The sequence below is a fragment of the Corvus moneduloides genome, chromosome 16, assembly GCF_009650955.1.
Source record: "Corvus moneduloides isolate bCorMon1 chromosome 16, bCorMon1.pri, whole genome shotgun sequence".
NCBI classification, from domain to species: domain Eukaryota; kingdom Metazoa; phylum Chordata; class Aves; order Passeriformes; family Corvidae; genus Corvus; species Corvus moneduloides.
Window position 1 is genome coordinate 12,626,317 of NC_045491.1, and position 26,253 is coordinate 12,652,569.

Below are 26,253 nucleotides of genomic sequence, written 5' to 3' on the forward strand. Positions count from 1 at the left end.
GGAAGGACAAGAGGTGACATGTCTTGTGAAAAAAAAAATCTGTAGGATTGTTCATTTGCTAGGGAGGAAAGAGGAAGAGGTGATTTAACATTGAGAGCACAGGCAATGAACCCAGCATGAAATCAGCCAGCACTGGGGAAGAAATTTCCATGAGGAACTTGCTGCCCTGTGCTTTGCCCAGTGCAAGGCTTACAGATGGAATCTGGATGCTTTAAAATTGAGCCAAACATCAAAAACAGGACACCATGAAAACATCATCACTAATTTATGTGTTTTCCTATAACACCCACTGTTCCGTTCTGTGAGAAACCAGTGATGAAACCAAAGTTACAAGGGGAGGGAAAAAAAAAAAAAAAAGCCCTGAATAAAACCCAATACCCCAACAAACAACTAGAAAGAAAACCTCGTGCTGGCAATCCGCGCTCTTGGGTAACACATTGACACACTTCCTGTAAACATTCCACCCACAGTACTCCAGGTTGAGCTGTCCACTGACACCATGGGCAGGGCAGCACCTCTCCCACTGCTTCCCTCAGCTCACCCCGTCCCCCTGCCAGCTTCCCTTTCCACACGAGCAGCTCCTTCACCCAGCAGGACAGCGGATGTTCTGCTGTGCCTCCTGCAGAGCAGTAATGGTCTTCCAGGTAGAAGCATTTGTTTTTAGAGCTCACAGGTAGGACTAAGAGCTCTTAAAACAGATCTGAGACACCATGAACACAAGGGCTGGGAAGCTGTGTGGGAAGAGCAGTGGAAATGGAGAGCACATCACACTGACACTGCGGGCAGGCTGAAAGACTCCAGCAGAGGAAATCGGGTGCTCGTGACGTGCAGATGGCAGAAGAGATGACAGGAAATGGGCGAGAGACGCGCTGATCCTGACTCCAGGATCATCCATGCTCCCCAACACAGCCCATACAGCTGGGACAGCAGCACGGTCTGTGGGGAACAGACTCTGACACGGCAACCTGAATCCAAACCTCTCCACTGACCCAGCAAAAAGCACCCTAAGGGAGTCAACACAGAATACAAAAGCACTATAAACCAAAGGAAGCACACACAGGTTTCTCCCACAACAGCAGTCCCCTCCTGAGGCAAAGGAACAGCTTTCTGCTTGGGAAGACATCTCAGGGATGCACTCCCAGAACAGTCACCCTCGTGTGGGTTCCCAGCAGCTGCCCACACCTTAGAAAAGGCACGTTGTCATATCCCAAGCAGGCCAGGGTTAAATTGGACTAGTGTATTCCAATACACTAGCCCCAAGCACGTGCCAGGTAAGGATTGCCCAATTTCTTTGGGCAATTTTTTCTGTTATCCAGCCAATTTTCAAGGTACTGGAACTATACCAGGTTTCAAACTTCAGGCATTTTGAGGACATTGCTAAAAAATTCCTAAGTAAAACAGAATTATATATGGGTACAACAGCTGCAAAGCAATGTATATTCATTTGTAAAATTAAAACTGAACTTTGTTTGGAGACAGCAAGGGAAATTCCTTCTGGAATAAGGAATATTTTAAAATGTTTGAGATAAGGGAAAGCTGGAGACAGGTTTAGAAGTTTTTTCTACTCTCGGAATTACAGCTACACAGCTAAAGCAGTAAGTTTGGCACTTCATCCTGTCACCTGGAGTGCATTTGAGACATACTGACTTTTTACATGAATTCTTCAGCAAGCTGCAGTACATCCCCCTGAAACACCAGAACTAGATGTTAGTGTTTAAACTGCCAAGACTTTTACAAGAGTCACAAGAAGGTAAACACTACCTGCCAACACCAAGTTGCATTTCAGGAAAAATCACAAAATCTAAATGGGAAAGTCACTAAGTCTGAAGCTTTATTGCCTTTAAAGTGCCTTGCACCTTGCCACAGAAGTTATATAGTACACTGCCTTTCAGCCAGAGCCCAAAGGAGGAGTTTGATACAATACAAGCACTCATCTACACAAATACTTTATTTCCTGCATAAAAACTGAGAGAGGTTCACTGAAATAATGGCAGAAGGCATTACAAAGGGGAACTGTTAAATTGTGAAAAACTAAGTTCGCATTTCTTCAAGCTGACAGCATTCACTTACTAAAGGCAGTACTTTTAGTTGACTGACTTCAGTGCTTTCTCACATCAGCCAGGACAGCACAGCTTTATCATTTTATAAAAGCTACGTTCATCACTAGGGCAGACCTGTGTCCTGGACACTGCAGGTGCCCAACGCTATCCCTAAGGCACTTAGTGAGATCAGCTCCTTGCTGGTGCCATAAAAGAATTCCATGACTGTCCAGCCCTTGCTAGGACATGCATCCATTTCCTCAGCAGAATTTATGGCCATAGAAGCTGTCACACACAAAATGCAAATTACTCCAAATTCACAAACTAGGAAAAGAGACCCTAAACTTCACGCTGCAAAAAGTGGGATTTCTTTTCAAAAAGAAAAACATACCCTCTGAAATTATTCTCCATGATGCAAGTAGATGTGCCTCTTACTGGACAGCAAGAGAGTCACGCTTCTTCTTCCATACAGCCAAGAGCTGCAACACATAAGCAAGGTTACTACCTCATTCTTCTGCTGAATTTCTAACACTGGCTAAATATGGAAAAGGAAGAGTAAAATATTATGTCAAAGGAAAGACAAACAATCTAATACAAGGATGCAGTACAGAACCCTACTCCCACAGATCAGAAGAGAGCCTGAAAGCCACAGAAATAGTTTACAACAATATTCTCTGTTTTAGACACTTTGCATGCTTTGGAAAACCCCCAGAATACTGTTATTTTTGCACAAACACCATATGGCTAAGAAAATTGCATGTTCTCTATTTTCCTGGACCATAGCTGTCATTTCAGGCAACAGGACCATGATCTGATAAAACAGATTGCAACATTCAGAAAACCAAAAGGGGACAGAAGTGGTTTTCAAGCCACAGAACAGTGGCTGGGAAAATTATCTACTTTTAGTTGGTAGCAGCTCTGACCCCTAAGGCAACATCTTCTGTACATAAAGAAGGGAAATTTGAAAGCAGATCCATCAGCAAAAAGAATAGAGTGTTTTCAGCCTCTGGAAAGACAAATCTGTTACATAACTTTTAAAGCATATCTATCCTTCCATAGGCAATGGGCCCACAGTGATAATTACCTGTGTGGTGGATTCTTGGTCTTTAAGCTTCAGTGCTCCTGATGTGTCATTTTCGCATTACTTACCTGTACTTTCACAGCTCCCTACACGTCAGCACCAGCTGCTTTCCTTCTGATGGAATCCAGCTCTTTTATGCTACTTTTTCAAATGGGATAAGACACCTCACTATTTGATTCAGACTTATCACTATGCCTGAAAAACTCTTAAGAGCTTAAAAAGAACTGCAAAAGAAGAAAAGGCCCTACTGGAAAAGTCTGCTTGAACAAAAGTCGTGCACACAGATGGACAAGTTGCAACATACAAGGAGGAATAAAAAGGTATTTGAAACCAATAATGATGAGAAAAGTCTTACATGAAATCTGAGAATTACTCAAGATCTATTCCTTTCTCCTACTTGCTCCCTCTCACAAAGGCAAAGCCAAGAACAAAGGAGATTCATCCAAGTTCAAAGAGTCCCCATTTGATTTAAAGCTCTTGGTATACAGCCAATCCAGTAAGATTTAAAGATATAACTGTATCTCTTTACAACAGAGATACAACAGTGCATGCTACCCTGTTCATATTGCACATACACACAGTGCAACTAACAGCCCTCTTTTCTGAGGCACTTCCATGAGCTGTTTTCATTTGGATAAGAAAGGAAGGGAATTTAATTTGTACTTGAAACTGATAAAAAATTTTAACAGTGTTTCTGGAATGGACTCTCAATCCTAGAAGTCATGAAACAAAGCTCAGAAGCCAAGAAGCAGATCCAACTGGCCTTTGACCAGACGTGAACTCTTCCCAATCCTGTGAACCTATTAATCCCTGAATGTATGAGGCCAAGCAGTAGTAGAGGTACATCACAACATCACCTGAGCTGTTTTAATTCAGGCCCAACACTCAGAGCACAAACCCAGAGGAAGACTCTACACCACCAAGAGCAGGAGTGGTGCCTGTACAGCTGCACCTGCACACACAGGCAGCTACAGCTGGGCTGCTGCCCATTGCACCTGTAGGGAGACAAGGCATTGGATAAACTGCTCTCAAACTTGGCTGTTAAGCACCACACCACCCAGACATGGCAAGGGGAACCACCTGGAGACGCCCAAACTGCTGGCAGAGGCAGCAAGAGCTGGTTTGAATGCACATACACATGGCTGGCAAGCATCTGAGTTCCTCCCTGCTTCTGAAGAAATCCAGATTAGGACGTTCTCCTTTCCCAATGACAGCACAGCTGCCAGCAGGACACCTACTGATTTGCTTGGTGTTTATTTGCATGCTGTGCTTGCTTACTGCCACCGGGCATAAATATCCAATTTTATCCACTTATTTGAGTTTACTTTGTATCTGGATGCACAAGACGCCTCACTGTACAGTATGCCTCCAAGGCTGACATTTCTCAGAAGACTAAAGGCCTAATGAAAGACTAATAGAACAGTTTTATTGCATTTTGCCACACATATTTTACAAGTGGTCACCTTGTCTAATAACACTGCACTGACTCAGGTCTCCATTTATCTGCAAATGTCTGAATCACTGTCCTCTGCACTTGAGGTTGTCCAGGAGGAACCACACACACAGACTGCAGACACAGAAGACCTGAACATAGATTTGCAGTCCAAAAAGCTACCCAGCACGTAACTTGCAATAACAGCTTTCCTTCCTTGTATCTCTGTCAGCTTCCCTATCCATACAGTCAGACCAGTGATGTTTCAGGAGTGCTTTAAACACTAAGGATGAGAAGCACTACGAAATCCAGATATTATCCTTCTTTGCATATGCTGTGCACATGTATGGTGAGCTGTGATCCAGCATTTAAATCACTGACCCCTAAGTCTGCATTTGTAACTCCAGTCAGAGAAGACAAACTGCCCCCAGACACAACTTGCCCAATACTCACACTACAGAAAAAACAATTACAATAAAAAACCAATGCAACAAGAACTGAAAAACTGCCAATTAAATTTGTAACACAATAACCAGATTATAACAGGATTCAATACGTAATTTCCTTAGCGTAGAGCTTCCAGAAGGTAACCCTACTGTTACCCTCCTTTTATACCAGTTGACTTTCAGCCTTTACCAAATTCCTTGCTTCAAACTGTAAGAGCAAAGACAGTTTTAAGAGCCCATACCCATCAACTGTGCCTTTGAACTGTAGGGCAAAATCCAGTATTTGTAAGCCTGAACATTCATTACTGATTACAAAATTACTTGGAAACCTCTCACAATAGTTCGGTTTCTTTGCATATCATTACCTTCTCTATTTTATAAACAGAGATGGAGAATCACAGAGGTAAAAGCCCAGCTAGGCAAAGGCAAAGCTCTGGCTGAACAGCCCCGCGCTACTTTAAGCACACATGACGGTAAGGGAAGTGATGCTAAGCATGTATCAAACCGAAGCATGAGATATTGGCTTGGGTTTTGCATCACCAGCACCAGCCGGAGAACAGGAAACTGAAAAGCCCAGCTGAACCTCAGCTGAAGTGCAGCACCAGGCCTCCACTAACACCATTACTCAGCTGCCTGCAACACCTCAGCCAGGGGAGCCCTCCACGCAAAGCCAGCGCCGTTCTCCCCGCGGTACGCAGCAGTTTTCTCACGGGTTTTGTGCCCTCGCGTTCCCTTTTCCCCCCTTTTCTCGCTGCAGGTCCGTGCCGGGGCCCACCCGCCCGTCGGGCGTGCCGCTGCCGGGGCACAGAGCATCGCAAACCCGCCTCCCGGTGCGGCCGAACGGCGGGGAACGACGAACCCTCCTGCGCTCCGCGGTCCCCAGGGTCCACGGGGACGGCGCCGGGCCCCGCCGGGGTCCAGCCCCACGCTCAGCTCCGGCGGGGCAGGGTCCCCCGAGCAGCAAGGACGGCACCAGCCCCCGCAACCCCCGCCCGCCGGCAGAAGCCCCGCGGCCACGGCCCAGTGCCGCCCCGCTCCCCGCAGGGTGCGCTGGGCCGGGGACCTGGCAGAAGGGCATCAGCGAGCGGCGGGGGGGACGCGGGGCTGCTCCGGCAACGCGGGCACCGCCGCCTGCGGGGATGGAGGCGGCGGGAGACGGAGCCCGCGGAGAGTCCCGCTGCCGCGCGGGAGCGACGAGCGGCGAAGGCAGCGGCCCCGCGCGGTTCGGGCGCTCACCGGGAAGTGCGGGGCTGCGCGTCCTGCGGCGGCCGCGCCGGGCTGCGCCGGGCTGGGCTGAGCTGGGCTGCACCGGGCTGGGCTGGGCCGGGCTGAGCTGGGCCGGGCCGGGCTGAGCTGGGCTGGGCTGAGCTGGGCCGGCCACGCTCCCGCCGGCCCCGCCGCCACCCGGCCCCGCCGCGCCCCGCCCGCCCTGCGCCGCGCAGCCAATCAGCGCCGCCGCCCGCGGCCCCGCGCCCGCCGCGGCCAATAGGAGAGCGCGGCCGGGGCTCGCCCCCGCCGGGAGGGGCGGGGCCGGGCAGGGACCCTCAGGGAGAGCGGGGACGGGCCCCGGGCCGGCGGGGCACGGGCCTCTGAGGGACCCTCCGGCCTGGGGCTGCCCGCCCTCCTCCCCGCCTTCCCCGCGTCCCCCAGCTCCCTGGGCCACCGCGCACCCTCGACAAGGGCAGCGGAGCCTGTTTCCTCCATCCATCGCGCATCCGCGAGAAGCGCAGCGGAGCCTCTTTCCTAACCGCGATTGGAATCCGTGCCTGCACTGTTACAGCTCCACGAAGACTCACTGTCCTTTCCTTATTGCCTCGTATTTACCTGCTGCCACTTGGGACATACTTAAATTTAGCAAAGGCAGCTACTGGGAAAGTGATTTGGTCTTCTAACTCTGATTAGAAATTAAAACTAGTATAATGTCAAACTCCAAATTTAAAACTCAAATCTTCACCAACACCTAAGCCTGACTTAGCCAAAACACGTTTTTGTTGTGGATGGTAGTGGATTGAAGCAGCTCAATCCCCTAACAAGCCCTTCTGCTCCGTTGCTGCTTGGTTCTGCTACAGCAGACACAATGCTGCCCTTGAAACTCCAACCCAATAATAATTATTATGTATCTCATCCCCAACAGAACCCACGGCAAGCATGTTGAACCCCACCAGGACTCTCATCTTACAGAATTCCATGTCTCATTCACAGTCTTGGTTTTCTTCAAAACCTAAGGCCTGTCTACAGAAGGCCAACAAGCGCTTCTGAAACGAACACCTCCCTCCCCTCTCCCGTGAGCAGCACACAGGCACCCTCTCCCTGTCCAGGTGACTTCAGAGAACTCCTACACTTCGATCCATAAGGGATGCACACTTAGTCACAAGAGAGGGGAGCTGTCAGACCCTGCTCAGTCCCCAGTTACCTCCATTGAAGGCTCCAGGGAGTATCCTGGAGCAGATATTGTGGCAGAGTAGCTGAAGGCCACTGGACAGGAGAGCTGGAGAGGACAAAAGCAAGGCAGGAATGCTGTGGGCTTGGAGTGGCCAGAGCTGTTCTTTTGAGCTGCAACACCATCAATTTGCAGATGGTGTTATGGGATCCTTCTGTCCCTGCACATACCACTTGAGGCTAGGCCATCTACACCTCCTCATTTCCACTTACCGTGCCCAGAACCCTTATGTCTGTCCGTTTATTACAGTAAGAAAGGTTTAATGGTCCAAAATCGCAAGAGAGGCAGCAGTTTAGCCATTCAGATGGCAGTAAGCCATTTGTATCATAAAGGATAAGGAAGCACTAGAACAGATTACTGGGAGAAATACAGGATCTCTATGATGAGAGCCTTTGATAAGAAGCAAGACAGTCATCAAGATCCTCAGATGAATACAATTCTACTTTGAGAGGAATACAGAGCAGATAATTTCTTGGAGCCCCTTCTGATCATTCTACAATGTAAACCTGCTACTGACATCCCATTGAACAAGAACTGAGCAGGGCCGTTACAGAGCAGCAAACTTTACTTTTTTCATGCTATCTTCTGTTCAACTCCCTGTCAGCTTTCTTGCCTGATTTATTACATGTATTTTTACTCAACTTTGAGGCAGGAGTTTTGTTTACGTTATGTCTCTAACCATTATTAACATCTTACATATCACTATCGAGTGATACAACGATAGTATTGTAGTATTGATAGTACTGATGAGTATTCCCTTTGAATATTTGCTCAAAAAGCTTAGAGAATACACTCACCTTGCTAGCAGGCTAGGGATGTTCCTTTGCATCTCCTCTTGCTCACGCCAGTGGGGCTGGCCTGGGCAATGTGTAAACAAACACACACATATATACATATAGATATTTTGTTACTGCCTTTAGGTGCTGGTATTGTTAAAGAAATTCCATGTGCCATCTGCTGGGAGAAACTTTCTCTGAGGCAATGTGCTGTACTGACACAGCTGACTGCACTGCTGGCAGCGTAAAGAGGCAGTTATTTCTCAAGAGGAACCTTTATTCTGTTAATGCACCAACTTCCAGCACAGATGCAAAGGACACACAAAAAAGGTCAGGATGAGTGGAACAACAGCAGGATGAAGTCTGTCAGAGAACACAAACCTCTGGAACTATGTCACAGCATGACAGCCTGGCAGCAAGAAGTAGCTCATTTTCAAATCCTCCTTCACTTGAACCTCCAAAGTGTTCAGGTTACAAACACCATGATCAGACTCAGGAGATGAACTGCATTTTAAAGACAAGTTGCTAAGCATTAAGTGAATAATTCTCAATTTACTTGCAGATTGAAAAATCTCTACAAGCTTAAGAGACAGGCAGCTATCCGTGACATGTCAGAACAAGCAGACAGACAGGAATTCAGTACCCACTTTTCAGAAGCAGTCTTCGGTTTCCCCTACCCAATATTCAGCACCAGTAACTGTTTAAAATCAGCAGCAGCTCTTGGCTTTCACACTCCTGGCAGTCTGTGTCCAGGTAATGTGGTCTCAGGCACAGGACTGAGGTAAATCAGCTTTGCTAACACACCCTGCACTGCCACGTGTATTGAGAGCACAGTTACACATAACTCCAAAGTGGACCCAGATATCCATTGCCATCAAAAGAGCTGGTCTGCTCTCTCTTTATACCCCCAGCAACAGATCCCCACTGATGGCCCCGACTGGATCACAGCAGTCAGCTGAATTAGGTCTCATTGAACCAATGAAAAACTACACTTGCAATTGGGGTTCCTTGGAATCAAAAACATCAGAATTCAGATTGCAAAATTGCTATCACCAACACTATGGAAGGGGGAAATATACAACTGGAACATAAAATAAGCTCAGTAAGTAGAAATCTCAGACACACAAAATTATTTCTCCAAGTTTTAAGATGTTGTTTATCAGAATGAAAAAACAAAGCAAACAAAACAAAACCCAGAAATGCATCTGCCAGGGGCAAAGCCCTTAATTCCCTGGTGAAAACAGAAAAGGAGTGGAACTAGTGGTAGATGTGGAAGTCCACAAACGGTGGAGTTAAAGAACAGACAATCTCACAATAGTTATCTGCTATAAAACCTTGAGATCCAATTTAAGTCCTCATCTTCTAAGGAATGAGAAGTCCCTACCACACACACAAAGTATGTCCACTTTTTCCTAGAATGTTACCTGAAAACCCCAAACTGCTGGAGGCAGCCTCCTGAAGCTACTGTCAGAAAGCAGCCAATTAAACACCACCTTCTTTTCAGGATTATTTCCACTGTACCTTCATCTGCAAGTCTAGGTGAGAAGTACAGAACCATGCATGCAACCTAAGCTGCTACTCCAAAATACAATACTGTTAAACTAGAAAGGAACAGGGTGTTGAACAAACTGTAAAATGTTTTGACTCAAAGTGTTGTACAGCAGATGGAGCTACAAGGATGGCCTACAAATAGCCACCTACACTTGAGAACACCCAGCAATGATAAATACACAGAATCTACCCCATCGAGGGAGTGTCTTCAACATTTTTCTACTGCAAAAGGACACACAGATGTTCACAACAAAGCAACTCTCAAAGTTTCACATCAACAGAGATTTAAAAGAAATTAATGCAATTAGTTTGTAATGCTTATTGAGATGTTGCATAAAAGTTCAAGTTCTTCTCCTGACCAGTATCTATAATTGTGTCATTTTTGCTTCTCTTCAGAGAGATAAAAGCGGGACGGGGATGGGGACTGAGAAAAGGCATTTGTTTTTTCACCATATGGCAGTGACAAAAGTGACAATCAGTTTGCTTCAAGTCAGATTCCTCCTGGAAGATCATGAGTCTATCCATTACCAAGAATATTTGGACACTCTTCCCTTTCATCAGAACTAAGTGCACTGCAAGGGTTCCACAGGTTCCCCTTCACCTCCTCTATGTTCCTCTCTCCAGAAAATGATCCATCTGGATGACCACTGGATTTGCCAACCAGATCCAGAAACGCTCCCAACTGCCTGATGACTTTATTTAGCAAAAGAGAAAGTCAGTTTTCCAAATGAAAACTTTCCAACTTAATCTCCACAGCCAAGTAGAAATATTCATAAGTTTTAAATTAAGTGCCTACTTTCTCTTCCTTCACAGAAATGAAGGACTTGCAGGTGAGTTTCTGTTGATAATTCCAAAGACTTTGAGAAATCCCATGTGAGAAAAGAATCTTCTTTAACTGCACACACTATTTCACATCAGTTCAAATTGATTTCTTGCTACAGCCTTCAAAAAATCACTGAAATAAACATTCAAAAATAGCTGAATGTACCAAAGTTAATAACATTACATAACAAACAAACGGACACTAGTTTGGGAATCTTTGGATTAAAATTGAGTTTTTTATCTTTGAAGTTCAAATGAGGGTTCTGAGAGAGAAGTTTTTTATTAATCTAGGCAGACAGGTGCTAACATAATGTAATTTTTACTTTGTCTGTACTCACAGGGAACGGCCATCATCATATAATAACCTTTCATCCATTACAGAACACAGGAAATAGGTCTTCACACACATAAGCAGGTCATGAAATAACTGACCTACACCAAATGTAAAACGGGCTTTCAAGAAATCAGTCAGATGCTTCTAATGAATGTCTGCACACTCCCACGAGTCCCAGGCTGGAACAGCTTCATCACTGACACTCTCCTAGTGCTGAGGAATCCAGTGGGCACAAGGATTCTCATGGCAGTGTACATATGGCAAAGTGATATAAACACAACAGGGCACATAACATTTAGAGAAGTACAAGCAGATTTTTGGTTTCATTAAAAACACAGGAGAGATTTAATAAATATGTTTTACTTTAATCCTAAAGTAAGTTATTGGAGGCCCCCTTTTGTGTGGACAAGACATTCTCAGCCACCTCCCTCTCCCCACCCTCACATGTATATGCTGAGGGTAGAATTCCAAATATTTCAAGAGCTGGAACATCTCACTTCATGTGGTACCTCCTCACCCTCAACCTGCCTAGGACAGAATAGCTTAAAATTCCTGCAGGGCAATATAGGGTTGACCTCCTATACTCCAAAACCTCTGTGGAGTATTTTTAGAGGCTCAAACAAAATGTATCTTGTCTCCTTTCAGTTCAGACAGTGGCCCTATACTAGAGTGATCCAGACAGGACAAACTGAGAATTAAGGACCAAGTTTCATAAACAAATTGCTTAAGGAAAATTTCACTCATGACAAACAAGTCTTGTCCAGAAGCTGTTTCACAAGTGTCCATAAATACAAATAATGTGAAACAGGGATGAGACTGAGAAATGTCCATGTTCTGTAAACTAAAAAGGGAAATGCACATCTGCAAATCAGCCACATGGAAAAGGTTACATACCTCTTTGCCAGGCTCTAAAACTGAAGTCAGCAATCCCAAAGAGCAAGTCACCATGTCACTGCCACTGTCTGGCATCCAGCAGGTACTCGGAAACAACAAAGAAATCACGTCCAAGTGCACAAGTCCAAGAAACCAAGTGCCAAAACCAGAAAAAGTAAAGCAAAACTGCATTGCAATACTTTCTGAGAACACAATTCCATCAGAAGATGCTTTTCTTGGGATGAAAATCCTTATCTTAACAGAACATCAAAACAGCCCTTCTCCTAAGGTAAAGATCTTCTATTTTCTCATGGGCCTGTCACGGTAGGTGTTCGGCCATGATCTTCCACAATTCCTGTAGGAGCAGAAAGAATACATACAGGTATTTTCTCACATCAGTAGGCTGCAATTATGAAAAAGTTCAAATGCTCACTGTAAGACAAATTTTAAGACATACCCTATACCTCCACCTACAGATGGTATCCATCCATGGATGGATACCAAATCCATCAATGTAGTCTCCTGGAACAACTACCAAATTATCTTTGAAACAGAGCAATATAGCTGATTGCTTCATTCTTGTAGCATGATTTTTAAGAAAATGCACAGTTAGTACAAAAGAATTTGTTTCAAAATAGTTTGAAATTAGCTCAGTTGGTCAGAGAATGGTGCTAATAATGCCAAGGTTGCTGGTTCAATCCCTGTGTGGGGCCATTCACTTAGGAGTTGGATTCAATGATCCTTGTGGGTCCCTTCCAACTCAGAGTATTCTGTGATTGCACTGATCTGCATGATCTTCTGCACTATTTTGTCTGATAATCCTGCTCGTTTTCTTAGCCTGTGTTGACAAATGGTTTCAATAATGCTGGTAAAAAAACAGCTGAAGAGATAATTTACTGAGGAATCAAAGTCTCACAAACGCATGGCCTATATAAACACCCCCCTTCTCAACCTTATAGTCAACAAGGATGAAAAATCCTTAATCAATTAGTTCCTTTAGAATATATTAATACACACTTTGTCTGCTCCAAAAAGGATAATTAAGCAGACTATCACGTACTCTTCACCATGATATCTTCCAGTTGTGGCAATAGACTTAATGATAAATAAAAACACAGGCATTTTAAAAATGCATTTCAAGAAAAGATTAAAAAGATTTCAAGGATCAGCAGCCTTCCTCAAGGCAGCCAGGGAATGAGTTTACACATGTAGGTATAATCCAGGTTACTTTTGTGTACTTGTAAAACTTTTAAACACGTTTTACACGTTTTATGCCTGGAGGTATCAACATTAAGTAAAATAAATCAATCTGATGAAGTAACTGTGGCCCCGGCAATCTCACTATGCATACACACAGCAATAGTTGACTACAGCAACATAGTTTCTTGGTACCAGATTTGCAATCCTGTACAAGATTTGAAAGTTGTCTAAAAATATCAGTTAGATTGGATTGTTCTAGACGTCAGCAAGCTGTTAGCTACCCTGTATAATATTCCTAAGGGCAGATAATCTGGAAAAAAGGGAGAAAGAGAACCTTAAGTGCTCGTGAGGTAATTAGATAACCAGAAATATTACATCTGGATGTTTCTCAATAACAGAAGTTTACAGCTAATTGACTTCTTCATAGACATTAGAACTTTATTTCCTGAACTCTGAACTGGGAAAGGAATTACTAAAACTGTGAAATGAATTCTTCCTACAAGAAAATAAATGAGAAGAGATATTGAACATTTTCCAGTTCAATCACAAAAATGGCATTTTACAAAGTAAATGTCTCTTACCCTTTGAGGAACTGAGTGAAATCTCAGCCACTCTGCTACTGGTGATAGAAAATCAACTCTGTCCTAGTCAAAACCAGGACATGTCAATCTAGTACAGATTATGTAAGCACAAAGAAGGATCACTTTAAATCAAAAAAGCTAAATGGAGATAAAAGATAATGTTTATTCTCCTCTTCTTACTTCATGCTACATAAACAGCTGATAACTAATGTGAGGCGATTAGCCTGACATATTACATTTATTTTCATGAATGCCACTTACCAACTGCTCAATTCGCTCATAAACAAGGAACTGGCAGAAATCAAGCTTAATGGGCTCCACTGTGTATTTCATTTTTCCATCTTGAAGGTTCTCCAAATCATTTAGAGTATTTCTAAAGTGACTGTAGGCCTCACATGTAACGTCCATATGTCTTAAAGTGAAGTTCAGCCTGGCAAAAGAGTATTTCATTTAGAACATCTCTCCTATGCTGGCTTCTTAAATAGGTGTGTAACTTCCCTCAGCTAATGAAAAAATGGGTCTTCTCAGCATAATTAACTCCCAACAGCCAAAAAAATGTACACCCCCCCCCCGCTCCTGAAAAGCAGAAAAGATGTTATGTCAGCATCAATACACAGTAACTCTTGAGTGAATCTTTCCATTGATTTTAAGGCACTTTGCCACAACAGAATTACTGGCTTAGCTTCCTGGACAAACACCTGGCAACAAACCACAGGAGGAGTTACTGCTTACCTATCTCCAGAGATTTAAGCAAAGCCTATTTGTGTATCAGCTTATGAATGTACTCTAACACACAATTACTTAAAAACATTCAATGATTCCTTGAAAGCAAACAAGAGAAACTGTTCTAGAGTTTCTCAAGCTGCGAAATATGAATCCTAATTCTAAACCACTTCATTTCACTCTGTGACCTCAAAAATATATAGCAAATGTTGTCAGGCATTATGGAATACATCAATCTGGCTACCTATTTATCCTTTATCTCAGGTGAGGGAAAGGTAGGACAACAAAAGGCAAACTCTTGGGAAACTCAAATTCTGAACTGATAAAAATTAGGCATGTAGGAAAAAAAAATGCTTGTCCTGAGCATATACTGCAGCCTGTGGTCAACTGATAAAATGAAAATTTGAAGCCAACCTTTAATCAAAACACACAAAGTTTTTAGTGCTTTTTATTTTAAGTTCTTGGTAATACTTACCTCTTTTCTAGTGCTAAGTAAACTGTGCAAGAATTTTTCAAGTTGTGTGTGAGTCTATACAGAGTTCTGAACAAGGCATCTGTCAGGTCATCGTCATAGAACACTACAAGAAACAAGACCAGGAGCATATGTATAATTAAGGGTGTACTTTACTTAAGTCTCCATTATGAAACAACAACAGGCCTTAGTTTGATTACTCTAATCAAACAAGTCACTATCTTATCTAAGTGCAAAGTATGTTTTTAATGGCAACAACTGACTCTGCAAGAGTATCCACCTCTGCTATTTATGTCAGGCTTACTTTAAGCTTTCTCTCATCAGAATGGGAATCAATTGTCAGAATTTACAAGCTTTAACAAAAATTCTCTCAGTCTGGAAATAATCTGACTATAAAGCTGAAAAACCCCCATGATATCAGAGAGTATAGAGCCTTTTTTCTTACAAAAACCCCAACCAGGCCATAATTAATTTACCCTTATAACCAGATGTCCTTTGAAAGCAGTCTTGCAACTCCTTTCAATATCTTAACTAAAATCAATTCTCCTTTAGCAAGAAATCTGTACATCTATATATAGATCTACAGATCAAAAGAACAATGGTTTTCCTATACAGATAAGCTAGCCTGTCATTTTAAAATCCTTCACTTAAGCAAGAAAAAAAGCAGAAAAGTGATATCCAAAGACTCCATGGGAAAGTGCAGCATCTGAAATTGCTATTCACATTATAGAAAATCTCAAACCTATTTATTATTATTTGCACAGAAGTTATGTAATACAAGACAATGATAGGACAACACAACTCTTCTGATTCATCAGTTACTTGTGATTGTGTCCAGCAATTTATTTAGCCACAAAGAATTAACACACCAAAGAAAAGGAAGAGCTAGTAGCTTGCAACATCTGTTCTCCCATTGCTAATTCAGAATGTAAATACAAGTGTTTAGAAAAGAAAAATACAGACAGGAACACTTAAGGCAGAGCTTTGGCAAATTAGGTAAGGATCTGACCTATTAGATTTTAAAAACAAATTAGGTTTGTTTAAATTATTACTCATAATGCTTGAGTGTTTGATTTAAAAGCATACTGTTTATCTTTTCCTACCATCAGCTGCCATTATCACAGAACAGTGATCAAGCAAATCAGCAATCTCTTCTTCAGACCAGCTATAAGGAGCTTCACGATCTGTAAGAAAAAATATGGCTTTGGTGTACATGATTAAATGTCTCAAATTACTGGAGAAAAGGAACTTCTTAGCTCCTGTGGGCATCTGCTGCTCCATAAACAGAGCACACCACTAAAGGGAAATCAAAACCTTGCTCTGTTCATTCTCTGAAGTTCCCTCAGTCCCCTGCTTTCTCTGTGTTATGTCCAACCCTCCCAAGGCTGACTGACAAGCAAAAGTTTTCCTTCACTTCAGAATTCACAACCCTGTAGCAAGATCACAGCTTTAAATACATTAAAGCAAGTACTCCTTTAAACAAAACCCCAGATATATCTTTATATAAGTTTTGATTATTCTTCGTATCTTATCATGCTTTTAAAAAATTATTCTTCATTAAAAGAATCTTTATTTGCAAGTCTAATAAACATAAAACCTTTTCAACTGGCAGTATCAAATATTATCATTAACCAGGATTTTTTTTTGAGGCTCAAGAGAGGCTTTTGAATATGTAAAACCAAACACCAAGCCCAATCCAAAAGGAACCATTATAAGCACCTACCAGTGCAGAATTCATCTTTCAGCCAATCCAGTTCTTTCACTTTAACTTCCCCTCCTGTGGGTGAAGAAGAATCACATCAGTCCCAAATGGCCTTTCAGACAGCACCTGAGCTAAAGTAAAGAGTCAAAGTCTGACCATACAGCACTTACCTCCTGGCTCCATCAGGTGTTTGTTTAATGCAACATTTTGCTCACACATGGCCAGAAGATCTTCACCAACATCTGGAAAAGAAGTGATAATGATATCAAAAACAAGAACATTTTGTATGGGCCATGTATGCCTCTCAGACTATACTTGAAGTTTCTCTCAAGCCCATGAGATTAAGGAAAATTCAGAGCAACTCTGTCCACTGATGACTGCTTCCCTAGATTCCTTCTTCCTTTTGTCTTTCAGTTCCAAGCTCTGAGCAATCCTTGAAGAAAGAAAGAAGTTAGATCCCTACACTACCTCTTTTAACCTGGACACCCTATCTTGAGTTCACGGCAACATCTCTTGCTTTTAAACTCTTGTGCTTTCTCAGCCCCTTGAGAAAGTTCCTGTTATTTTTCAGTAAATAACACAACTTGATACACATTAATAAAAAATGATTAGCTGTAACTGAAAATAACTGCCTTACCCGTGCAATAAACTCTCTTGGCAACTGTTCCCATGATAATGCTGGAAATCCCAGTGCCACCTCCAAGCTCCAGCACAGAGCAACACCTGAATGTGTCCCTTTTAAAGAAAATGTAATCAGCCAGAAGGAAGGCAGCACGCCAGACCTGGGGACAAGGGAAGCAGTTAAAACTCAGGCAGTTCCAAAGCACATTCCATGCAAATCAAGATGCTACAAGGCAGAACACGTACTTGTTTACCAACGTCTTCTAAGGGGGTTGCCATAGTGTGTTCTGTGGAAATGAGAGCAGAGCAGAAATAATTATCTCAAAATTGTTCAAATCAAGTTCCACAGGGGTAAGTTTGAAACTAAGGTTATGCTTCCCTTTCAAATATAGAACTAAACACTCTTCATTCTATAGAATAATGCTAGATAATGCCAAACACCCAGTCTAATTAAGGAGCCCTGAGTTTTCCATGGTATACGACTGCCCAAATCACTTCCAGAGAAAAAATGTACATTTTTATTTGCAATCTCACAGTATTACGTTCATTATTTTCTTTCACTTAACAAACTGCTGTTCCATTTCTAAAGAAAGCCTGTTTTTCTTTTGTTTTACAGAAACATATTTGCCCCATTTCTCCTTGACGGAAAGCTTATTATTTACCTATTTTAACAAAATCACTGCAAGTGCACTCCGGCTCTTCATCTTCAAAAGCATCTTCTTTCCCTTTCATCAGAATTACAGGGCACACTATATCCCTCAAAAGATCCTCTGCTTCCAAACCAGAGGCACTTTGAGGCCTTCTGACCACTTCCAAGTCTCCATCATCATCTAGCAGAGCTTCTACTCCTTCACTATTTAATTCTTCTACTTTTTTTATGTTACTCTTGTCCTTGTCACACAGTTCATCTCCTTTTCTGCACTGGTGTTCTCTTCCTGCAGTAATTTCTCTCATGTGTTTCCCAGATGCCAAATCTTCTGTGCTCCAAAGGAGTTTGAAATATGACAGGAATACTGTAAGAACACAGTGTGGGGGGAAAGGTTAAACACCAGATGAGGCAGAATCTATGCACAACTTCCACATGCATGAGATTTTGGTATGCATTACATGTATTAAAAATCTATAGAATAAAAAATTATATAGGTAACTTGAAATATAGTTTTATTTGCTATGAAGAAATACTTCTGTTTTTAAGTTCTGTCAGTAGAAATAAATGAAGCACTTTCACAGTCCACTGACTGACTCAGCATCTGCAGTCACGACGTGCACATTCATCTGATTTAGTAACATTTATTTTAACTATGGGCAGAGGGTTTCTTACATCCTCCAAAACTTGCTCTGTTCACACAAGTTCAAACCAAGTTGAAAGCAGAATTAATAGAAGTTCGAATTAGTTTCTTTTGGTTAAGATTCCTATCTTGCAAGAAACAAGCATGTCCTAGTAAAATGCAAGTTGCAATTTTGTTTACTTCTTTGAAAGTCTTTAGGAATTCAATCAACTTCAAGCCTTGAAATAGGCTCAGTATATGAGAGCAGAAATAAGTGCACAGGAGGCATTTGCCAAAGCTGAGACTTTTGTAATTTTTTTTAAGTGTTCAAACTGATTATTCAAAGAGATTAAATGACTTAAGCTATTCTCAATGACCAATTAATTAAAAATCTTTTGCAACACTCAGTGACATCAGCATCTATTAAAATGTTAAGTTATTGAAACATGGACCTTGCAATTTTAATCATAGGAATCTGTACTGCCTGAATACCATGCATGAGGAAGAACGAACATTCCATACTCCTTCCATCTATCTTCATTCCCAACAAAAGGGAAGAGATAAAGTGCTTGCCACCACTGCTTTCAACAATTTCACAATTTATGGAGTTCTGTTCCAGTTTCTTTGGTAGGCAAGACATTCCGAGGTGGTCTACTGAAATCTGACTGAGGGTCCTCTCTAGGGAGACCATTTTTAGATAGATCTAATAAAATCTTCAGTGCCTGTCCTAGAATGAGAAATATTTAAAGTCTCCGCTGTTTGCATGATGGCCAGATGAAACTAATTTGAATAGAGGATGCCATCAGTGAATGAATTGCTTTTGTTCTCCAAGTCCATTCTGATCCTCTACATTTCTACAGCATTCAAAAGGTGGAAAGTCAAACTGACTCACTGGAGAAGAGACTAAATCCCCATAAACTTCCCCAAAACACAGCAAAATGGCAGTGGTAGATTATTATGGCATTAAAGGCTGTCATACTACAATCCAATTCTTGTCTCAATAACCAGAGGAATTTCCCAGACAGAGCTCATTCACAGTAGGTAGAACACACCGTCACTTCCTTCTGTTGAAAGGTTCTTTGCACCAAGCAAAATCACAGCAAACACATGTCAAACCGCATGAAAACCCGCCACGGCACTAATTACCTGGGTTTTGACCTGAACAGGGTCAAAATTATTATTCATTTCTTTGTCAGGCCTACTTTTATAATTTTTCACATTGTCATACACCAGAACAGTTGCAGAAGTTACTCTTTTTATGTCACAGCTGGGTTTGAAAAAACAATTAACTCTTCTGTCACAGCAGGACTTTTGTACAGAACATTTTGCCAGCAGCTCCAAGGGCAGTTCCCTTGACAACTTTCTAGCAACCTACAGGCTGGTAATCAGCCAGGGGCATTTGCCAACTCATTACCTCTACAGCCTTGACTCTTCAAATTCTGTGTCAGTTAAAGCCATTGCTATTTTGAGTTTTCTTGTTGACTTTTTTTTAAGCACCACCCCCCCCCAAAAAACCCCCAACAACCTCACCAACAAAAAAAAAATCAAAACCAAAAAAAACACCACAAAGCCCAAAGAAAGCTGTTAGGCTCCTCTGGAATTGATGGCAAACCATCACATAAACATTTAATTAAACGTCATACATTAATTACTGATAGTTTTTACTTCAAACTTAAGTTACACTATTTAAAACCCCTGGATTCTCACCTTTTGTTTGTGTTCAAGGAACATCACAACCTTTTTTTTAACTCATAGTTCCCAAAGTGCTATATTGACACTATAGCTCAATGGACAAATACATAAAATTAAACCTGCAAGTGAGTAAATTTGGTTACTTTTTCCCAGAAAGTAACTTAAATTTTTAAGACAGGCTGCCTACAAGTTTTCATTTCTGGAGTGAATTTCATGAGGAGAACACAGCTAGCCCTCTTTCTAAAGATTGAGTAGGTGATTCTGCTTATAACTGGAATAAAATATGTAACTATTAATATCAACCCCTTAGAGGAGAATTCAGCCATTACAAAGATGTGAGTACAGTTAAAATACAGCTCAGTCAGTGTAAGCATCCATTACCTGGCTGTCCAACTGCATTCAGTCGTACCATGAGGTGTCTTTTGCTTGGGCAGTGCAAGTGAACATCAGACAGCACAGTGTCACTTCTAAACGTGGGGTTATCCATCTCCTTGTCTGCTAAATCTACCATGGTGTGCTGGTGAGAGAAACATCTGCAGTGCTCAAACAGTCCCTTATGCAGTGCTGCCACGAAGGGATTCCATTCTCTTCCATTTGCAGGCATCCAGTAACAGTTTTGCTTAGCAAGGGAACCTCAGGACATCGTTTCTGAGAAGGTGTGGCAAGGTGTGATCATGGAAGCTCCACCACGCTCCAAGACAACAAGTTGCTTGTCAGGATATTCAACCTAAAACCAAAACCACACAGCTTTTAGTGGTACCCTGACACTGTCTGAACATTGCTCCAGCAGTATTTCAGAACATAAAAATCAGATGACACTGTTCAATAAAGTAGCAATGCTCCAATGCTGTCTTTTACAGAATCCTCAAGTATATTACTGTTAGTAGTTCAGTGGCAGCCACTGCATATTTTAGGAAGAGCTACTAATTTGTTTGTGTTACAGACAACCTCCCCTGAAAAAATATCAAATGTTACCATGACTGCACAGAATTACAATGCTAAATCAAGGTCTTCAAAGGAAATAAGGCCATTTCCTGTGTCAGCATTAATATCTTGAATGATTATGCTAAATTTGCTATTATCTGCTTGCGCTTGGACAAGGTTCAGGCTGGAAGGGACCACAGTGGCTCATCTGGTCCCACCTCCCTGCTCAGGCAGAGTTACCCCAGAGCACAGCACACAGGATTGTGTCCAGACAGTTCTGGAATATCTCCAGTGAGGAACACTCCACAGCCTCTCTGGACAATCTGCCCCAGTGCTCGGTCACTCACAGTGAAGAAGCTCTTCCTCGTGTTCAGGTGGAGCATCCTGGGCAGTTCCTGCTCACTGCCTCTGTCCCATTGCTGGGCCCCAGGGAGCAGAGCCTGGTCCATGCTCTGACACCTCGCTTAGATATTTATACACATTAAGAAGGTCCCCTCTCAGTCATCTCTTCTCAACCTCAGCCTCAACTTCCTCGTAAGAGAGATGCTCCAGACCCACGATCAACTTAGTAGTTCCCTGCTGGACCATCATACATTCACATTAAAAACACTCCAAGCTTTAGAGGCAGCCTCTGTATCTGCACCTGCGCGGTTTTGTTAACTTCTGCCACACCTGCCCCAGCTCCAAACCTGCTCTTTCCCGGCGGGACTCGGCGCAGGAGCCAGCCCAGCGCTGCTGCCCACTGACCCGGGGAAGCGCCGGCTGTGGCTGTGCCCGGCGGGGCTCCCGTTCCTGCTGCGGGACCCACCGGAGCCTCCGCGGGGCTCAGCGCGGCCGGGGCGCGGCTCCGCGGGCACGGGGCGGCCGCAGGAGCGCAGGCGGGACCCGCCTGTCCCGCTTTTCCCCGCTCGGCCCCCGCGTCCCCCGGCAGGTCCCAGCTGTCCCGCTTTTCCCCGCTCAGATCCCACCTCTCCCCCGCGTTCCCCGCTCGGGTCCCGCCTCTCCCGGCCCCTCCGGCCGCCTCCCGGGGTCGCTGCGGAGGTGGCGGCTCCTTCCGGCTCCTTCCGCTGACGCTGCTGCCCGGCGGCCCCCGCGGGTGCTGCCGGCCGTGGGGTGACCGCTCTGCTCGGGGGATCGCCTGTGTTTGAGCCTTACCCAGCACTACATCCCGGTAAAAGCCTTCCAGGGAAGGCGGGGAAAGGCAGCGCCAGCAGCGCACCTCAGGCTTGCGCTGAAGCATCCGCAGGACTTGCTCGGAGTTTCAACACGCGTTTCCTACTCGCGTTCTTTAATTAATTGTTTTTAGCATCACTTGCCCTGTCTCGGTTCGTCTGTAATCCCATGAAAAATCTCCAAACGACTTGAAAACAAAGTGGAAAAACGTCTGCGGAGGCAAATAGGCGTTTCTTCCTTAGTCCAGATTACCGTCAGCATTCTACTACCACTGAAAGATTGGCTGAAGCAGCAGCTGTGCACTTGTTTGGGGGATTGGGGGTTTAGTTGCTTAATTCTGAAGAGTTTTTAATTAGGTATAAACCAGGTGAAACAAACAAGGCTGAGTTAAGCGTTGTGTGGAAACACCATAAACCAGAGTTTTTGGGAGGCTTTAACAACAAAAATCTGTCTAACAGAGTTAGACCACCAGATTTTAGTATCTACGTTTTGGACCATGGTGTTTTAGGGAGTAATTTCCCAGCTGAGCTCGTCTGCAGTGAGAGCTGGCTGCTGCTCTGGCTCTGGGGCTGTGTGGTCAGTCGTGCTGTCCAGAGGGTGTGGATGGTGTGCGGGCACAGGACACCTCCGCAGCTGGACACGCTGCGGCTGACCAGCCCTCTGGGCAAAATCACAGACAGAGGTGCTCCATACTCCCATCTGTGTTCCAGTTCACCTCCTTTGCAAGTCTGGCAGGGCTGTTGTTGAAGTTGTTTTATCTTTCAGCAGGAGGATCTAATTCAAAAGTGGGTATTTGCATATTAATTACTTGTCATATGCTAATGTCAATTGCTATAGATGATCTTTGTATTTCTCTTGAGTAGTAGGAAGAATTAGGGTCAATGCTCAAAAAAACCTTGGAATGTAATTTATAGTCTGTATCTATTTCTAAATGTCTCCTTCTCATCATCTTCATCCTTCAACAAAGGCTAAGAATTATTAAAGAATGAAATAATCTTTCCCTGTTTTTAAAGTCAAGATTGTTGAGTGGCAATGAAATGGAAAACACAGCAAGCCGTTCAGATCTCTCATTGCAGTTTCTGTGGAGAATTCTATCGGATGAACATCTGACAAAAATGCTTTGGAGATTTTTTTCTCCTTTTGTCTGTCTCTTGTGAAAGAGCAGAAGATTATTTTACTTCCTGTGGTGATACGATGGCACATAAATTATTACTGCAGTCTCTCTCTGTGCTGGCATGTTCCTCACTGCTATTGAGTGCCAACAATCTGCAGGCAAAGCAGATTATATTTGTCACAAAATCTCACCAATCTGCAGCAAGAGGCACTTACTAAGGCTTAATATAACTAGAGGAGTAGCTAAAAAGCTGCATTACATGGGGGCTTTTAAGCACAAAGGTGGATTGTGTGAGAAATGGGGCTGCTGCAATTGCTTTTCTAAGAAACGCTGATACCTTGTTTCACATATGCACGATATTTGGGCAAAGCAGGAATATCTTGTGGCTGCAGAAGGACTTAAAGGAGCCAGCGTGGATAATGTGGGTGATAGTGGAAGTTGTTTAGGGAGATGCAGTTTCTGTACTACACGCAAGAGGGCTTTGGCAGCAGCTCCTGAGAGGTACCTCTTTATGAAGGATGCACCTCAGTTACATTTCCCGTCTTCCTCGCAGCTATGTGACCTAGGAATTTGCTTAAATTTGCCTCATGTGCCAGACAACTTTACCAAGGTTTCATTGCTTGTTTTAAATGATGAATTGGGCCAGTTTCATCCATTGATCAAGTCCCAAGAAGCTGGCTGTGCTGCTTGCTTCAGGTATGTCCCTCCTATAATCCCCTTTTGAATTCAATGTCATGTGTTGACACTCCATGGGTTTTTTCTTGGCAGATCAGGTAATACTGAGTAAGAGTCAGGACACTGTGATCTATGTCTTGTAGTCTCTTGTCAGAGATAAATTGTGACTGGTCAGTCTTTTTTAAAACTCACTGCAGGTTTTGACTCTTCAAAACTGGATGTGTACAAGTGCATGATGAAAAGATTAAATCTGAGAAGGAACGGCCAGACCTGAGATCAACCAGCCAATAATTAGTAATTTCCAAGGGCAGCAAATCTGAAAATTGTAATAGTGAATATTGTCTAACAGCTTTTCTCTTTTGAACCACAGGGGAAGTAATTGTGGTAGGTTTAAAAGAACAATAAAATCCAGAATCCCATTAGCTTTACTGGAAGGCTGAATGGTAAAACTGTGTTTGATTTAATTCTTCATTCAACAACAAGAAAATAAAAAAATAACAGGAGAAAAAAATGTGATATTTCCTGGAAAAGGATTGTGAATGAAATTATGTGTGTTGATTGTGCTTTTTGCCATGGCAGTGATTAATTACAGTTGTTGGTGCACACTTGCACTGACTGGCTTTCCTGCAGTCAGGCGGGTAAACATCGTGGGAATCCCTCCCTTCTTCAGTTTACAAAGAATGTACTTTTAGTAATGCAGTCTCCTCTTCACAATTACAGACAGGGCAGAGGAAATTAAATAAAAGAAAAATTGGGGAAAATTGAGGAATTCAGTGGGATTCTGCTGCACCTGAACAGCACAGGTTCAGAACAGTTGAGAAGGAACTGCCCTAGCGATGCATTTTACCCGGGAAAAGTGCTGGGAAGCAAAGCTGGTGATTCCCAGAGCACAATGCCCTCTGAATCCTCTGGCGCCCAGGTAACCCTGCAAGGAGAAGGGAGAGGGTAAAAGTTACTTACACAAGCTTTGCCATGCTCAGGCTGAAAGAGACTGATAATTTTGCTGCATCACACTCTGGGGACTGATAATTGACTGCAACTTTGAGGGCATTTTCTGAACTATCTTTGTTATTCTGAGCAGCAGATTGATGTTGGCAGATGCAACCAACACCTAGTCTATGCAAAGCCAAGTGTTCCTTCTCCATGAAGCTAAGTCTAGATTAAAATTTCGAATCTTTTGTGCTAAAGGTCCTAGTTTAACATTCAAAGACCTCAGGAAATTGAAACTGAATCTGTAGAGAAACTAATTTGCACTGCTGGCTTTTTCCTTTCATTATAAACATTTCCCAGTGAATACATGAAAGTGTTTTGTTAACTATGTTTTTAGTTTTCTGACTTTGCAGGAATTATTAGTTCCCTAGCATGAGAATGAATGCCTAAAAATTTATGGTGATGTGGAAATGAAACCTTTATGTAGAGTTGATTTACTCTTGATACAAGTATCTGTCATCAGAGTCTGGTCACAAAAGGATCTGGGGTTAGCAGGCTGCAACTTAGGTTTGCTGTAGTCTAGACAGTCTACAAGGACCTCCACACATCTTGATGGCTAAAATAGATTATTTAATAATGTTTCTAAGAATAAGCACATGTACAAACTTTGTGGGCCCCCAGATTAGAACAAGAACTCTGCAAGATGCAGGGTGTCACTGACAAGCATCTTGTACAGCACTCGCTGAACGGTTTGTACCCAGCTGGGTTAAATGGTCCTTCAGTTTTACACCCTTTGCTTTCCCTTGCATTTTAACAACCTTGACATTTCCCTGGGAGATGACAGTGTCAGGTCATTGCAGGGGAGTGGTGATTTAGGTGTACAAATTCCTCTGGCTCAGATTTATGAGAAGAGAACTGTTAAAACCTCTGCATAGGATGTGGTATTTGTGGGGCTAATTTAAACTTTCAAGTAACTCTGCAAATATAGTTGGAAAAAGAGAGACAACTTGAGGTCCCAGTTAGGACTCGTCCCCAAGGCTTACTCATTTTGTCTCACTGCATCAGTTAGTCTAACAAAACGTTTCACTTTGCTTCATTAACTTTGTATCAACCAAACATTGCAATTACAAGGAGGTAACAGCTGCATGGTTAGTAGAACTGCAAGGGCATTTTCACAGATTACAAATACAACTTGGAGAGGTGAGAAATAGACGGCAAAAGCTCAGCATAATGCTATAGCTGCTTAACAGTGTATTCCTGAATATACAGACTATTATATTCCCAGCCATATATACCTTTCAGTAGTTTTGCAGAGCAAAATGTGGTCTCTAGTGTTGATGATTACTGTGTTTATTTGAACACACTCTCTCTCAAGGAAGATTTT

The 26,253-nt window shown here is 43.0% G+C and overlaps 2 protein-coding genes across 4 annotated transcripts in view; both read right to left on the minus strand.

Annotated features, from left to right (window-relative positions):
* ABAT (4-aminobutyrate aminotransferase) overlaps positions 1 to 6,331 on the minus strand; it is a 50,803-nt gene extending 44,472 nt beyond the window's left edge. The window contains exon 1 of one of the 2 annotated variants that reach the window (XM_032125892.1): positions 6,235 to 6,331. The gene's annotated coding sequence lies outside the window, so the exon portion shown is untranslated. Of the gene's footprint in view, positions 1 to 2,430; positions 5,622 to 6,234 lie in introns of those variants that run through there. The other variant, XM_032125893.1, reaches the window with a different exon arrangement.
* Positions 6,332 to 8,746: 2,415 nt separating this feature from the next.
* Positions 8,747 to 22,043, minus strand: METTL22 (methyltransferase like 22). Of its 2 annotated transcripts, none has more exons than XM_032126107.1 (11): positions 21,946 to 22,043; positions 20,435 to 20,780; positions 17,756 to 18,106; positions 17,340 to 17,380; positions 17,110 to 17,254; positions 16,643 to 16,714; positions 16,494 to 16,547; positions 15,874 to 15,954; positions 14,774 to 14,876; positions 13,837 to 14,005; positions 8,747 to 12,149 (listed from the first exon to the last, which is right to left on the minus strand). In XM_032126107.1, exons 2-11 carry the CDS (start codon positions 20,655 to 20,657, stop codon positions 12,114 to 12,116), a joined length of 1,275 nt encoding a protein of 424 aa, XP_031981998.1. In that variant the 5' UTR covers positions 20,658 to 20,780; positions 21,946 to 22,043; the 3' UTR covers positions 8,747 to 12,113. The 2 variants fall into 2 exon arrangements, with proteins under 2 accessions (XP_031981998.1, XP_031981999.1); XM_032126108.1 differs by lacking the exon at positions 21,946 to 22,043 and adding an exon at positions 21,667 to 21,770.
* Positions 22,044 to 26,253: the final 4,210 nt, after the last annotated feature.